At 39.2% G+C, this 13,442-nt stretch overlaps 1 protein-coding gene across 2 annotated transcripts in view; it reads right to left on the reverse strand.

Annotated features, from left to right (window-relative positions):
• Nucleotides 1-13,442, reverse strand: part of DOCK1 (dedicator of cytokinesis 1) — a 365,804-nt gene that overhangs the window by 57,166 nt on the left and 295,196 nt on the right. For both annotated transcript variants that reach the window (XM_083506102.1, XM_083506101.1), the window contains exons 34-37: nucleotides 6,629-6,714; nucleotides 6,283-6,439; nucleotides 4,323-4,363; nucleotides 2,659-2,749 (exon numbers count right to left, since the gene is read on the reverse strand). In XM_083506102.1, the coding sequence (XP_083362228.1) occupies nucleotides 2,659-2,749; nucleotides 4,323-4,363; nucleotides 6,283-6,439; nucleotides 6,629-6,714 (375 nt within the window). The remainder of the gene's footprint in view (nucleotides 1-2,658; nucleotides 2,750-4,322; nucleotides 4,364-6,282; nucleotides 6,440-6,628; nucleotides 6,715-13,442) is intronic.

The raw sequence follows: 13,442 nt of genomic DNA on the forward strand, positions 1-13,442 counted from the left end.
GGAATCAATCAGTTGTTCCAAACAAGTAGAAATATGGAATATTGTCTAAAGATGCACAGTATCATTTACTATAGCTTTTCAATACTAGGCAATGCCACCAATGGAGCTTGTTCTGAATATTACGTTTTTCTTTACAGTGGTACCTCGGGTTATGTACTTAATTCGTTCCGGAGGTCCATACTTAACCTGAAACTGTTCTTAACCTGAAGCACCACTTTAGCTAATGGGGCCTCCTGCTGCCGCTGCGCCGCCGAAGCACGATTTCTGTTCTCATCCTGAAGCAAAGTTATTAACCTGAAGCACTATTTCTGGGTTAGCGGAGTCTGTAACCTGAAGCGTATGTAACCCGAGGTACCACTGTATTTCTGTTTTCTGCCTTCCAAGGGTCCCAAAATTCCAAAATATGCCAAGGACAAGCAAACCCTACAACTGCTTATTTCACAACTACCTCATCACAAGATGTCTTTGTTTAACTGGAACCCAACCAAAAGGGATCCTGAGAGATTCACATTAAAAGGGCCAACAGAGCACAGAAACATAGCAAGTTGCCTTACACCTGTCAGACTAGCTCAGTACTGTTGATATTGACTGTCAGTGGTTCAGACAGCCTTATCTGGAGAGGTCTGAGACTGAACCTAGACAAGGCAGATGCTCTACTAACCGAGCTATGGCATTTGGGAACGTAAAGAAACATCATCTTCAATACTGCATTCCAACTACAGTGGTACCTTGGTTTAAGAACAGCTTAAGTTTATGAACAACTTGGATTAAGAATGCTGCAAACCCAGAAGTAGGTGTTTTGGTTTGTGAACTTTGCCTTGGAATAAGAACGTGTTTGCTTCCTGTCAAGTGTGTTCCATTTGTAAATTGAGTCCCACGCTGCTATGGGAAAGCATGCCTTGGTTTAAGAACTGTTTGGTTTAAGATTGGACTTCCGGAACAGATTAAGTTCGTAAACCAAGGTACCACTGTATATGGCTTTGTCCGTTTGCTTATTTCTCCATGTCTACATCCTGATCCAGTATTATATGGTATCTTATCAAATACAAAAGTCTGTGCACATAGGTAATTTATAAGGCTGTGTTAGTTCTGTAAGGCTGTCTTAGTGGTGCTTAGACCACTGGGGGTTTGGAATTCTTCAGAAATCTAGATGGGACAATGCTACACAAAGGCACCTTGCTGTGGAGAAAAATGTCTTGAACAAATCTATTATTTGGGCAAGGGAATAACATATACCCACTGTGAATCAATTTTCTGCCTAAGCACATGCAAACTCCTCAGAGCAAAATAGTTAGAGATAACTATCACTTCTTTAAATAACTCAAAATGTATTTACTGGAAAAATCCCCTTATGGAGGAAAAACTTTTTATAAGCAAGTTATGCTGTTCAATGTGTTTTTCCCAATTCATTGCATTAAAAAAAATAGAAGTGAAAAATAGAAGTGAGAAGAATCTACAGAAATATACTTCTACAACTGAAGCATATTGTGCTTGTCCCATGAATGTACAATGCAAAAAGGATTGGAAAAAGTAATTATTTTGTCTTAACAGAACATATCTAGCTTAACTAGAAACCTCCTCTGGTTCAATACGGCTCCACAAGACATCAGTCAGCAGAATGGAGGAAGGAGAAAATTTCTGGTGATTCTGCAGGCATCTGTACTGCATCAAAATTTGGTTTGGATGGTTGAGGGTATGTTTAGAGCATCTTTTAGGGAGGAATCTCTGAAAATTATCTCGCTCCCCCTTCTGTTGATGAATTCAGTATCAAAAAGATATTGAGTTCTCTGAATTAAGCAGTAGATAAGAGAATGGGCTGTTTCATATTTAAGTTATCGTATCAGAAGATGTGCGGAAAAGTTTGTCTACCACCAGAGATCTAATAGGTCTGAGGTGTTTTTAGTATTATGAATTTGTTTATTGTATAGTTCTGCAAATGAAGATATGGCAAATAATGGCAAACAGTGATTTATTGATGATGTATTTATAATGTTTATTATATTTTTGGTCAGGATCCAGCTTTGTTGCTGGAGAAGAAGGTGTCCTTGGTAGCTGGTAAGAAAACTAGGTTGGTAGGATAACTATGACAATTCCTGGATCAAGATAGCTTGACCACAGTTGTTTTCTATGGAGCACAAAAGGTTCCTGCACTCAAATCCTCCTCCTACGACCATGGTTAGACAGTTCACTAGTTTCACGGTACAATCCTACACATGCTTACTCAGAAGTGAGTTCCACTGTGTCCAATAGTCCTATTTTAAGCTAAATATTCAATCTCAAAAACTGCCCCCCCCCACTTTCTTCCCTTGTTTCAGCCCCTCAGGCAACTCCAAATTCTCCTTAGTATTTTGACTTAGAAAAACAGTAAGTTCTCTAGTTCTGAATCTCATCAACACTGACAACTGTATGGGAAGTTTCTTCACCAACCCAGGCCCTTCAAATGTTATACAGTGCTGGTAGGCAGCAGATGACAAAGCACACCTTGACTAACAATCCACATTCATATTTTGTTTGTCCCACAAAAATGCTGCAATTCTAGACCTAAACTTTCAATTTTTCTGAATCATTTAGTGCATTTTACAAGGGAGTGTTTCAGACTCAGCGATCTTGCAGCTTGCAAAACAAATGCTTAAAGACAGTACATTCGAACTATTATACCTTAAGCAGCTTTGCATGCAGCAGTAAAGTGTAGGCAGCTTCAGTGTAGTTATCACATTCTTTGTGCAGGTCACAAAGCTTGTACAAATACCTACAAGTAAAAAATTAAAATAAATTCTCAGTAATGTCATAAAACAAGGTCAAAGGGCTTAGCAGTTAAGATTCCTATGCTCAAATAGAACAACATATAACTGATGTACTTTAAAACTCATATTTTATTTTATTTCATCTGATCAGTATGTAGCACACAGCATGTCAAGAAACTCAACAACAAACAATAATGTACTTGTGCATTTTATAAGGTTGTAACTTCAGTGTCTATAAAACTGAAACTCTTTTTTGATAGCTTGGTGTCTGGAGATTTGCAACAAAAAAGTTATGATGTTGGTATAAATGTGTGTGTTTCCTAAAATGGGCAGTTAATTTGTTGTTTCAAGAAGCCCTCCAAGAAAACCACTGGCCACTCCATAGCTAAATTGCTACCACAACTAAGGCTACAATCCTATACACTCTTCCCTGGAAATATGTCCCAGTGATCTCAATGAAACTTACTTCTGAGCAGACATGCATAGGATTGTACTGTTAAAGGGGAAAGAAAACTATTTTTAAAAAATCACTAAAATTGCTCTTAACATATGCATGGTCAAAATGGAAACTACAAATGCATAAAAGGCTTTATCTCAAATATGTTCTATACCTTTCTGAAGATTTGCTCAAAGGAATGTAGTCAGATGGTATAACAAACCTTTTGGTAATTAGTAGCCTATCCTGGGGATACAAGATTTTGCTACCCACCAGAGAATGGGAGAATGCAGTTGGGACAATAAAAAGTACAATAAAAATTAATGAGCAATCAGTCTAGCTGCAAAGAGGAAACAAGTAATTAAAACACCCCCCCCCGCACCCCTAAGCAACGAACAGAAACAATTTCTGTGAAGGGGGGGGGGAACAAAATAAAATAAAAGGGCCAGTATGCGAGAAGCAACAGTGCCTATGAAAGAAGAGGAGAAAGAGGGAAAATAGCTACTTAGAAGGCTGGTAGAAGGGAGAAACGTAAATTCAGGTTTTATCCAGTACAGCTGTGTTTTAATTACAAAAAAACCCCAGGTTGGGGCAGGGAAAATGAGAAGACAAATAGAAAAGACAGGGAAGCAACTAATCACTAATGCTTGGATTCTCTATTTAAAAGTAAGTTTTATTCATAACAGACTTATTGAAAGTAATGGACCTAAGTTATGTCCATCAATTTTAATGGGTCTACTCTAAGTATGATTCATGTGGGATACAACCTTAAGCGAACAAATGATTCCATTCTGGAGAAAAGTGGTGTGAAAGCAATCCATGAGATTAGACATGGATATATATACCTAAAATATACAATATTCTAAATATTTAAACATTTAAAAATCAACCTAATTATAAAAAACAGGAGGAGCCACACCAATCCTAGCATTTCTCTTAACAGAACACAGACTCAGTTTTGAAGATTGTAGGAACAGTCAGAAATGCAAATTGTATATTGGGCATATGAACGAAAGAACACATTTAATTAATCTTACAGACTCATGTGCGCAGAACAGATAGCTGTTCCTTTTATTAGTGCAATCCCACAGCCCTCTTGCTTTATAAGAAACACAGTGTCTAATAAAGTTAGGTTTACGAACCTTATGTACATTTCTTCTCTTTCAATCTCTTTGTAGAAATTCTGGAACAAGAAAAGAAAAGAAAAGACATTAGAGATTTGTCAGCGAGCCATACATATATTAGGCATATTTATTACATTAGAAACTCATAGCCACGTAACATTAGCCTCAAACTGTGACATGAAACTTGCTCCTGGTTAAAGGAGCTCATACATTCTTATAACTGTGAAATCTGCAAATAGTACTTTACATTTCACTGCAGAGATTCAGTATTTTCAGGGCAGGGCATTTTCAAGTCATACACCATTAGCTTTTCTCGGCTTTCTAATGTACAAAACATCATAATGTGCTAAAATGAAATTTCAAATTTCAAAGTAGTTTTGGTAATAAATCATACATTCTTGAATCTAATACTTTCTTAAGTACTGGAGTTTTAAAAAAAAAACTTGACAGGACTGTTGTGAGGATTAATGAGAAAGAAAATAACAGAGCACTTTGCATGCTTAATTTGGTAAGGAATAATTCACTTAATAAAAAGAATGCATGTTTCTCCTGCTGTCACACCTTCTAACTTTCAGTATAGCAAGAACTTGATGAACGTTTTCAACCTCTACAGACTGAGATGGAATTCAGAGTGAAATCTGAAAGTGAAGTATACTTTATGCTACAGTAATTCCATCAACAACGGGCCACTCTTATGGAAAATAACGATCCTGAAGGTGGAAATTGCCTTGGAAGAAAATCCCCCAATAGTGTGATTATGAAGTATCTCTCATTTGAGACACAATTTGCTAACAGACCAACTTAGTAAAGCCTCATGTCCACCTGCTCGCTGTATCCTTTGCATGCACTGATGTTTCTTCTGCACTGTACATAAGCCTATGAAGATTCTTCTTCATGTATCTAACAAAGTAGCCTGTAGCTCTAAAAGCCCACACACTTTAAAGGTGCCACAGGACTCTTGTCATTTTTTCATAACCAGGCTATTTTACTGAAGTTAGATTTTATCACTGGATCTTCTTTTCCTTGCATTTGTAGTGTACTTAGATGGATTATGACAGCAAACCCATGCTGCAAATGGATTAATACACTTCAGAAGTGAGGATCTGGGGAATTGAAAATAGAGGCAAACAACTTGCAACAAATACAAGTTATAGAGAAGAGCTAGAAAAATAAACCTCTTAAACTTTTCCGGTTTGATAAATTGCTCTAATTTCCTTTATAACTTTTGAAAAAGCAATGGAAGCAATCCTAGTGCCTTAAAAACAAAAAATCTTGTAAAGTTTCCAACAGGCAGAATCTTGTCACTCTAATTCTACTCAGAAAAGCAGGCAGTCTCTTCTAAAAGCAACCCACATTTCACTCTACAGATCATGATCAATAGCTGCTTCCAAGGACTCTCTCCCCTCCCCAAATTAAGTAATAGCACTACTACTGACACAAAAGTTAAATAATGAGGCGGATAGCCTCTTAAATGATAGCTCAGTTTACCAACAGTACACTCATGAAGTACAAATACCAATTAGAGATATAGTTTTCAACAGTAAGTTGCATATTCTGCAAGTATTTCTAAGCTTATTAAAGCATCAAGTATGTCGTGAGGAAGCCCAATGATATAAAACTTTGATTATCAAACTTTTCTGAACACCTAAGTTCATCTCGCGTCCTCATCCTTAGATAAAAGCTTTCATATTTATCTGAATTTCTGAACACTTGGGCCACACTGATTGTAAAATTGTGCAAATCCGCTTTTGATTTTTTTTTTTAATGAATAGCTTTGGTCAAACATCATAACAGTTCTATTCTTCCTATTAAGACTATGTACATGTAATTTCATGACGTTTCTCTTTAAAATTGGTTGTGGTTGTTGTTCTTAACTTGCTAAAATAATAAAAGGTATGTTTCCTAGCAAGACCCCACTGTTACATTTACAAATTCAGCAGCCACGCTAAATTCAGCCAGTTCATTTCTTCTCACTCACCAGCACATTGACAGTACAGCTCATGCGGTTTTCCTTGTTTTCATCATGCATAATGGTTCTGTAATCCAGAAGTCTCTCCATCAAGCGAACCACAAGTTTAACAAAATTTTCACCATTTTTGGCAAGGTACTTATGTTTTCTACAGTGTTCCAGGAGACTGAAAATATAATTACAAAAACATTGTTAATCACACTCGGGAGCAGGAACTTAACTAAGGTGTAATTTTAAATATTTTGTATCATTAACATATTTTAATTATTCCTAGGCTCCTAAATTCATTATAATCTTATTGGTATCTCTCTTGACTATGTTCTAAGACAAATCCCACTGCTAAACCAACACTTACATTTTGTCAAATAACACTTTATACTGTTCATCTCCTCTGCCTCCTTCTACTTCATGATCCAGCTTTGTGATGATCTCATTTTCAAACTACAATTAAATAGAACAAGCATAAATAATCAGCACACAGCAAATATTTCATTTTATTACTGTAGAAATCAATGGGTCATAGATTTGTTAAAGCTCACAACAAGATATATGACCACTGTTTTTCAGCTTGATTGGCTTTTAACAGTTTGAGAACTCTCATATTAGGCCATGTGTAATGATCTGTTGCCCAACGAAGATCTTTCAGTTCAGAAAATACTTGGTCATGTTGTTAAATGGGGCTTAGACGATTGCTTTAAGAAAATCTAAATAAGGTATCTGATTAGCCGAATAAGGGGTGGGGAATAACACGCCGAACAGGCACACAATGTCCTTTACAATAATTATAATAGCAACAAATGCAAGCAGTTTGAAGCATCATTACTGATGATATATAACACCTTAGGCAGGACTGCCAATTGCATCATCCAGTTGGATGAGCACCCTAACATCTATTTGAACTAGAGAAGTTGGCTCACCTCAGAACACATCTAATGGATATCTCCAAAGATATTTCATTGGGGGATGGAATTTGTAAGCTGAAGCAGAAAAGAGCTAGTCAGGAGGTTAAAGAGAAGGGTGTAACAAGACCATAGGGATGGAAATTTTATTCTGGCAGAAGCATTCTAAATTGGATGGTGGCATTATGACAAGTAACTGAAGCAACAGATTATTATTAATATATTCTTCTCATACAAGTATAGTCTTATTTTATTATAATATTAAATCAATAGTTGTACAGTTAAAGGTATCTGACATGCTGCAGCCTCATTTCTAAGAGTTATAAACTAGTGAGTAAGTGTACAGAGAATTGGGCTGTTAATGTGGAAAATGAAGAGCTTTTGAGTTGCAGGTCCATGTTGATGCTGAGAAGTTAAGTGCTAGCTCCGCATTGAAGATTCGGATTAGAAAGACCACAAATTTTAAAAAATCAGTAGAACGCTTAAAAGTTCAACAATTCCTAGCAATTATTAACTTAATAATGGTGTCTGGCCCAGAAGGATGACTCCCAGTAAGGTAGGGGCCCTCTGTATGGAAAAATGTGGAGAACAATCTCACATGGCCTCAGTATCAGGTTGACTGAGTGAGGGGGGCTTCCTCTGGTTTTTGGTTGGTTTAGAGGTATAAATTTGTATTTGTTCTGTTTGTCTCCAGGGCTTATTAAGGATGGCAAAAAGGGAGTGAGTTGCCTCCTTTTATCTGGGTTATCCAGCTTCTTGGAGATGTTTTGTAATTGCTCAAAGATTTTTTGAACTGTTTGAGCAGTCATTAGGCAGCATTCCTCCAGCAGCTCCACCTTTCTATCAATTAGCACTTGTGCCTCGATTATGGGAGTAGTAGTTTTATGCTGGCCCGTTTGAATGTTTTTCCCTCAGCATTTGTCAGGGGAAGATATCAAAACATTCCTAGAAACAAGAGATTCTGCAGATGTTCTATGAATGTCCCGGACACTGTAGAGCATATTCTCTTTCATTGCCCATTGTACAGTATCCCACGTCAACGCGTGCTGTCCCCTCTTTTGGGTGGTCTGGAACCCCAGCAAGGTGAATGTGTGGGATTCTGCCTATCCGACGTCGACCAAAGGGTAACGGCGGGGGTAGCCGAGTTTTTGGTAGCAGTCCTCCAAGGAGCAGGTTAACAACGAAAACCACTGATTTTATATGTATATATATATATATGTATGTAGCCAACTGCTGCCTTTTATATATATCTCAAAGCTTTTATATGTTATTTCCTCTTTTATGGTTTTATTTGCACAATGCCTAATAAAGGTTTGATAAGTAACTTAATAATTATTTGTGTGCGAGACTGGACCTAATGGTCAGGGGTACCTTTGTGTGTGCACGCATCATTGGCCAAATGTGATTGATATATGGAGTCGATTCTAATTTTATTTCTCTTGCTTTAACTTTATATAAATGCAATGGTGTTAGGAACAAGTTTTCCTCTCTGTTTCTTCCCCTTCCCCTTTCATGAGGTAACACCCAAAGTTCTCCCTGGGTCTTTTTCTATATCATAAAGCCATGGTTGGACATGCATTCAAATAAATGTGCAAACCCATAATCTGGTCTTGATCACATTCTAGCCAATTCACATGTAGCATGAAACCATGGTTAGCACCAGCAAGGAGTAGTGCCACCTTTTCTTTCTTTCTGCCCATGGCAGCCATTTTGGGCTGACAACCATGACAAGATCTGAATACCAGCACCTCATTTTTCACTCCAAAAAGCTATGGTTAACAGTCTGTGCAAGAACTAGAATGATCCAGCATGAAGCATTGGGATTGAGTGCTCCCCTTACCCAACGTGTCATTAAAAGTCTGTTGTGATACTTTCAGTTTCAAGGTATCTTAGCTTGTTGTTACATAGGAACCAGAAATTGTGCTTTAAAACAAGCTCTAGTCAGTTTCCAAACAAGTCAGCTTCAAACTAGAGTTTGCTTTAAGACAGAAACTCAGGTTTGTATGTAAAAACAAGTCAGGCTTATTTGGGGTGGGGTGGGGAATAGCTGCACAGGAATACCAAAGGAGGGAGGGGTCACTGTGTGAGCCTGAGCCATAGGTTTGTATGTGAACAAGCCTTACGTACAGAAATGAGATTAAAGAAGCACTGTTTAAAAAGCCCCAGATTATCCACATGTTGATAGTTACATAATGAAAAGCAGCTGGGCATGTTTCAATTTGCTGCTGTGTGCCTGGCAGGGCTCTGAATTTTGCAGTTCCCCCACCTTCTGTTCTCCCTCCCCATTTCACAATGCTCGATAAATACCGTATAACTTGGATCTTATTGGTTGCAGTTTAGTATTGGAATCTGCCTAGTGTCTGGCTACTATTGCTGCCTGGCTGTGTTTTTGTTCTCTTTGTAGAATTACTGTTTTATATTTGGGTAGCAGGCATGGTACCCTCCAGATTTTGTTCATGTCTCATCATCCTTGACAGATACTGGTTGGGGCTGATGGGACTTGGAGTCCATCATCATCTGGAGACCACTGTGTTGGCTATCCCTATTTTATACGTGCACCCCACCCTAAGATCAATTGATATAGGGCTGGTTGGAAATGTTTTAATTAATAGATAAAAAGAATTTATTTAGCAGATAAAATAAAAAATAAAGGGCACAAAGACTGCAATCATACACATCTGGGGAGCATCGTTATAGTTCAGTGACTAAACTATATATTGAGATGCAATGTTAGTGAGGGTGTCAGGGATTGGCTAGACAAAGAATGGTGGGACACACCAGCTGCGGAACCCCCAAGGGAACCTCCAGAGGAAGGCTCAGAGCCTGGGGATTGGCGGTGGGAGGGAGAAGATTGGGCAAAGGGGTTGGATGCTGAAGGGGAGACAGGGTTTAGTGAGCGGGAAGAGCTGGTGGCAGAAAGCAGTTCAGACTCCAAACAGAGGAAGGAGCGCAAGCGGCTGCTGAAGAATCCAGGGAACGCTCCCCCCCCCCCTTTCTGCTGAGACAAGCTCCCCTCCAATAATGCACAGGAAAATGAGGAGAACAGAACAGAGGCCAGAGGTACGCAGACACAAGGAAGTCTAAGATTCCTTGGGAAACATCCGAGAGAGGAGGAGCCTTAGAAAGAGTGGAAGGCAAGACCTACTGGGAAGGGTTGCTGAGTTGTATGTTGCTTCCTTGAATAAAGAGTTAATTCCACTGAGCCCTGTGTCTTTCATGCTGACCTGTGTCTGACTCCAGCATGACAGAGTGAGAGAAAGGCAGGCATGGTTATATAGAATCTGTCAACATGTGAGGTAAATGCACTCAAGGCCCAGATACTACAGGGGATCTTGTAGTGATTTTAACTAGGGTGGTGATTTTATTTATTTATTTTTTAGCCCTTATGTCTTCTAATTCTTTAACTAGGGTGGTGATTTTTTTGATTTATTTTTTAGCCCTTATGTCTTCTAATTCCATTTTGTGCCTTCCAAGTTTCCTCTTACATACACTGATTGCTTCTAAAATCCACTCTGCTTATCCCAACTTTTCATTTATTTCTGCTACTTCTCCTAACTAAAGAGGAAAAAGCCACCTTTGAATTTTAATGAAACCTCAAGTGTTCATATCATAATAAATTATGCAAATAATGTGCATAATTCAAAATGATTACAGGTTTGGGACTTACTTGTCACTAAGATAGTATATACATTAGAGGCATCAATCATTCAAACCGATGTTGCCTAAAAGTAGTCTGGCAATAGAAAACGGCCTCTACCTGGGCATACAACCAAATCTGAAAGGACTTTAAAAGTCCTTTACAGCACCAGTGTGGTATAAAGGATGACAACACAATAAAGGATGTATAGCACAGGGAGTCCAAGCAATTGATTTCTATGGCAAGCATGTGCACTCCAACTAGGAGGAACAATATATTTATAATAATAATAATAATAATAATAATAATAATAATAATAATAATAATAATAAACATGTATATTTGAGCAACTATATATCAGGGAATGCTTACAAAAAGATTTTAAGTCCAGTGTAAACTCTAGCTAAATTTTGTTTGCAAAGAGCAGTCAATCCACTTTGGAGGAATGTTCTTTTGAGATGCCACATTTTGGAGAAGAAAATGGAATTACAGTCCTACCTTGGAAGTCAAACAGAATCCATTCCGGAAGTCCGTTCGACTTCCTAAATGTTTGGGAACCAAGGCACGGCTTCCGACTGGCTGCAGGAAGCTCCTGCAGCCAATTGGAAGCCACAGAAGTCGCGACAGACGTTCGGGTTCCAAAACGTCTGATTTGCAAGGCGTTCAACTTCCAAGGTACGACTGTACATTCCTTGATGTGAAATAGATATTTGAAGTGCAGCAATACTAACCCACCAAATCAGTGAGGGGGCGGCTCACAAGTAAAAATATGTCAGTTACAAAACCTGACTTACTTAGCTCAACCGAATGAAGTAAACATGTACCTGCCCAAAGCAACTCATGACTCTCCAGACCTTTGAGTTGGAGGAATTTATTCTCTTTCAGTTATGAACAACTGCATAGCTGCAGAGTATTTTTCCAAGGAATTCGAGACATTCATTCTTCAGTCATTACACTGTCTCTATGATATACCTGGTATGAACTCTTCCAAAGTCCACAAAATGGCAGTTAAGTGTCCATTTGGAACTTTATATGTCATATACCTGCAAGATGCTGGTCACTATTATATGTGGGGGGGGGGGGAATAGGGTGCATGCATATTGCAAGGACCCGATGAGGATCTCAAACACCTGTGTGGTATGCACTTGACATACTCATGCTACATAGGCACCACTCCAATGAGGGTAGTGTAGCCAATTTTGCAGTAGCCAAGCCACCTCCCATCCACACTGCCCCAGTCCTTAATCTACTCCAGGTGGCAACATGGTACCCTACAGATGTTGTGGGACTCCAATTCCCATCATTCCTCTCATTTAGCTATGCTGGCTAGGGAGTTGGGATGAAAACAACATCTGGAGGGCACCACATTGTCTACGCCAATCTAAATCATCTCACCCTACCTCCTGTTTCTTAGTCGTATTGTAACGGGGCAAAAACATAATGCTGGAACTAGCTATTTCACATATATAAGTGGAAACCTGAAACAGAAGTTGGAACTGTGAGAATGTTCCTCCTCAAGGCTCCAGGAGGACTGGAACAGAAGCTTGGACAACACTTTTGGTGTAAGGGTGGGTTCACATCAAGGGTGGCTGGGGGGGACATTTCAGAAGGTGGAATTCTCTCCCTTCTGAAACCTGCCCAGCTGCACTATAAACTAACTCATGGTTAGGCAAACTAAGGCCCTGGGGCTGGATCCAGCCCAATCACCTTCTAAATCCAGTCTGCGGACGGTCCTGGAATCAGCATGTTTTTACATGAGTAGAATGTGTGCTTTTATTTAAAATGCATCTCTGGGTTATTTGTGGGGCATAGGAATTCATTCTTCTTCTTTTCTTTCAAAATATAATCCGGCCCCCCACAAGGTCTGAGGGACAGTGGACTGGCCCCCTGCTGACCCCTGAACTAACTAAAAGCTTCCAGATCAAAATATAGCCACTATATTAGTGTATAGAGAGGGGAAGAAAGGTTCAATGTGTGAGAAAGGGAAAATGCAACATTCCCCCCCCCTCAAATCTCCCTATATAGTAGTGGTTCTTAACCTTTCATGGACCCATTTCAGAATCTGATGGAGGTTATGAATCTTCATGCACAAACCAAGTTCTGCATACAATTTATTGTATTGCATTGGAATTCATTTATCTTTTTTGCACCCGAGTTCATGGACCCATTGAAGTTCAACCACAGCCCACAGCTTAATAACTTCCCATATAGTGTAGGGAAGGAAGTGAGCCACATCCACCTAACCTAATCTGCCCCTCCAAAATCCTGTCAACTGTTAGGCATTCAAGCCTTGCTTTCCGCTCCCACTTCATCCCCCCCCCCCACTTACCATTCTCTAAATCTTGGAAGCCTCCTGAGCATACATCTCTATCAGACCACTTTGTGTTTTCCTTCCCAAGAAAATAGGGACAGGATCACCCAAGTCTCATATTGGAGGGACTGATGCAGGATTTCCAGAACTTGAGTCTCCAGCTGATTTTGGACTACAATTCCCACCATCCCTGACCACTGGGTCCTGCTAGCTAGGGATAATGGGAGTTGTAGTCCCAAAACAGCTGGAGACCCAAGTTTGGCAAATTAAAGGATATTGGCTTTCGGTTCCCAAAGAATTCAAAATTCTCCATGGATCCTCC

The sequence above is a fragment of the Podarcis liolepis genome, assembly GCF_965112155.1.
Source record: "Podarcis liolepis genome assembly, chromosome: 5".
NCBI lineage: Eukaryota > Metazoa > Chordata > Lepidosauria > Squamata > Lacertidae > Podarcis > Podarcis liolepis.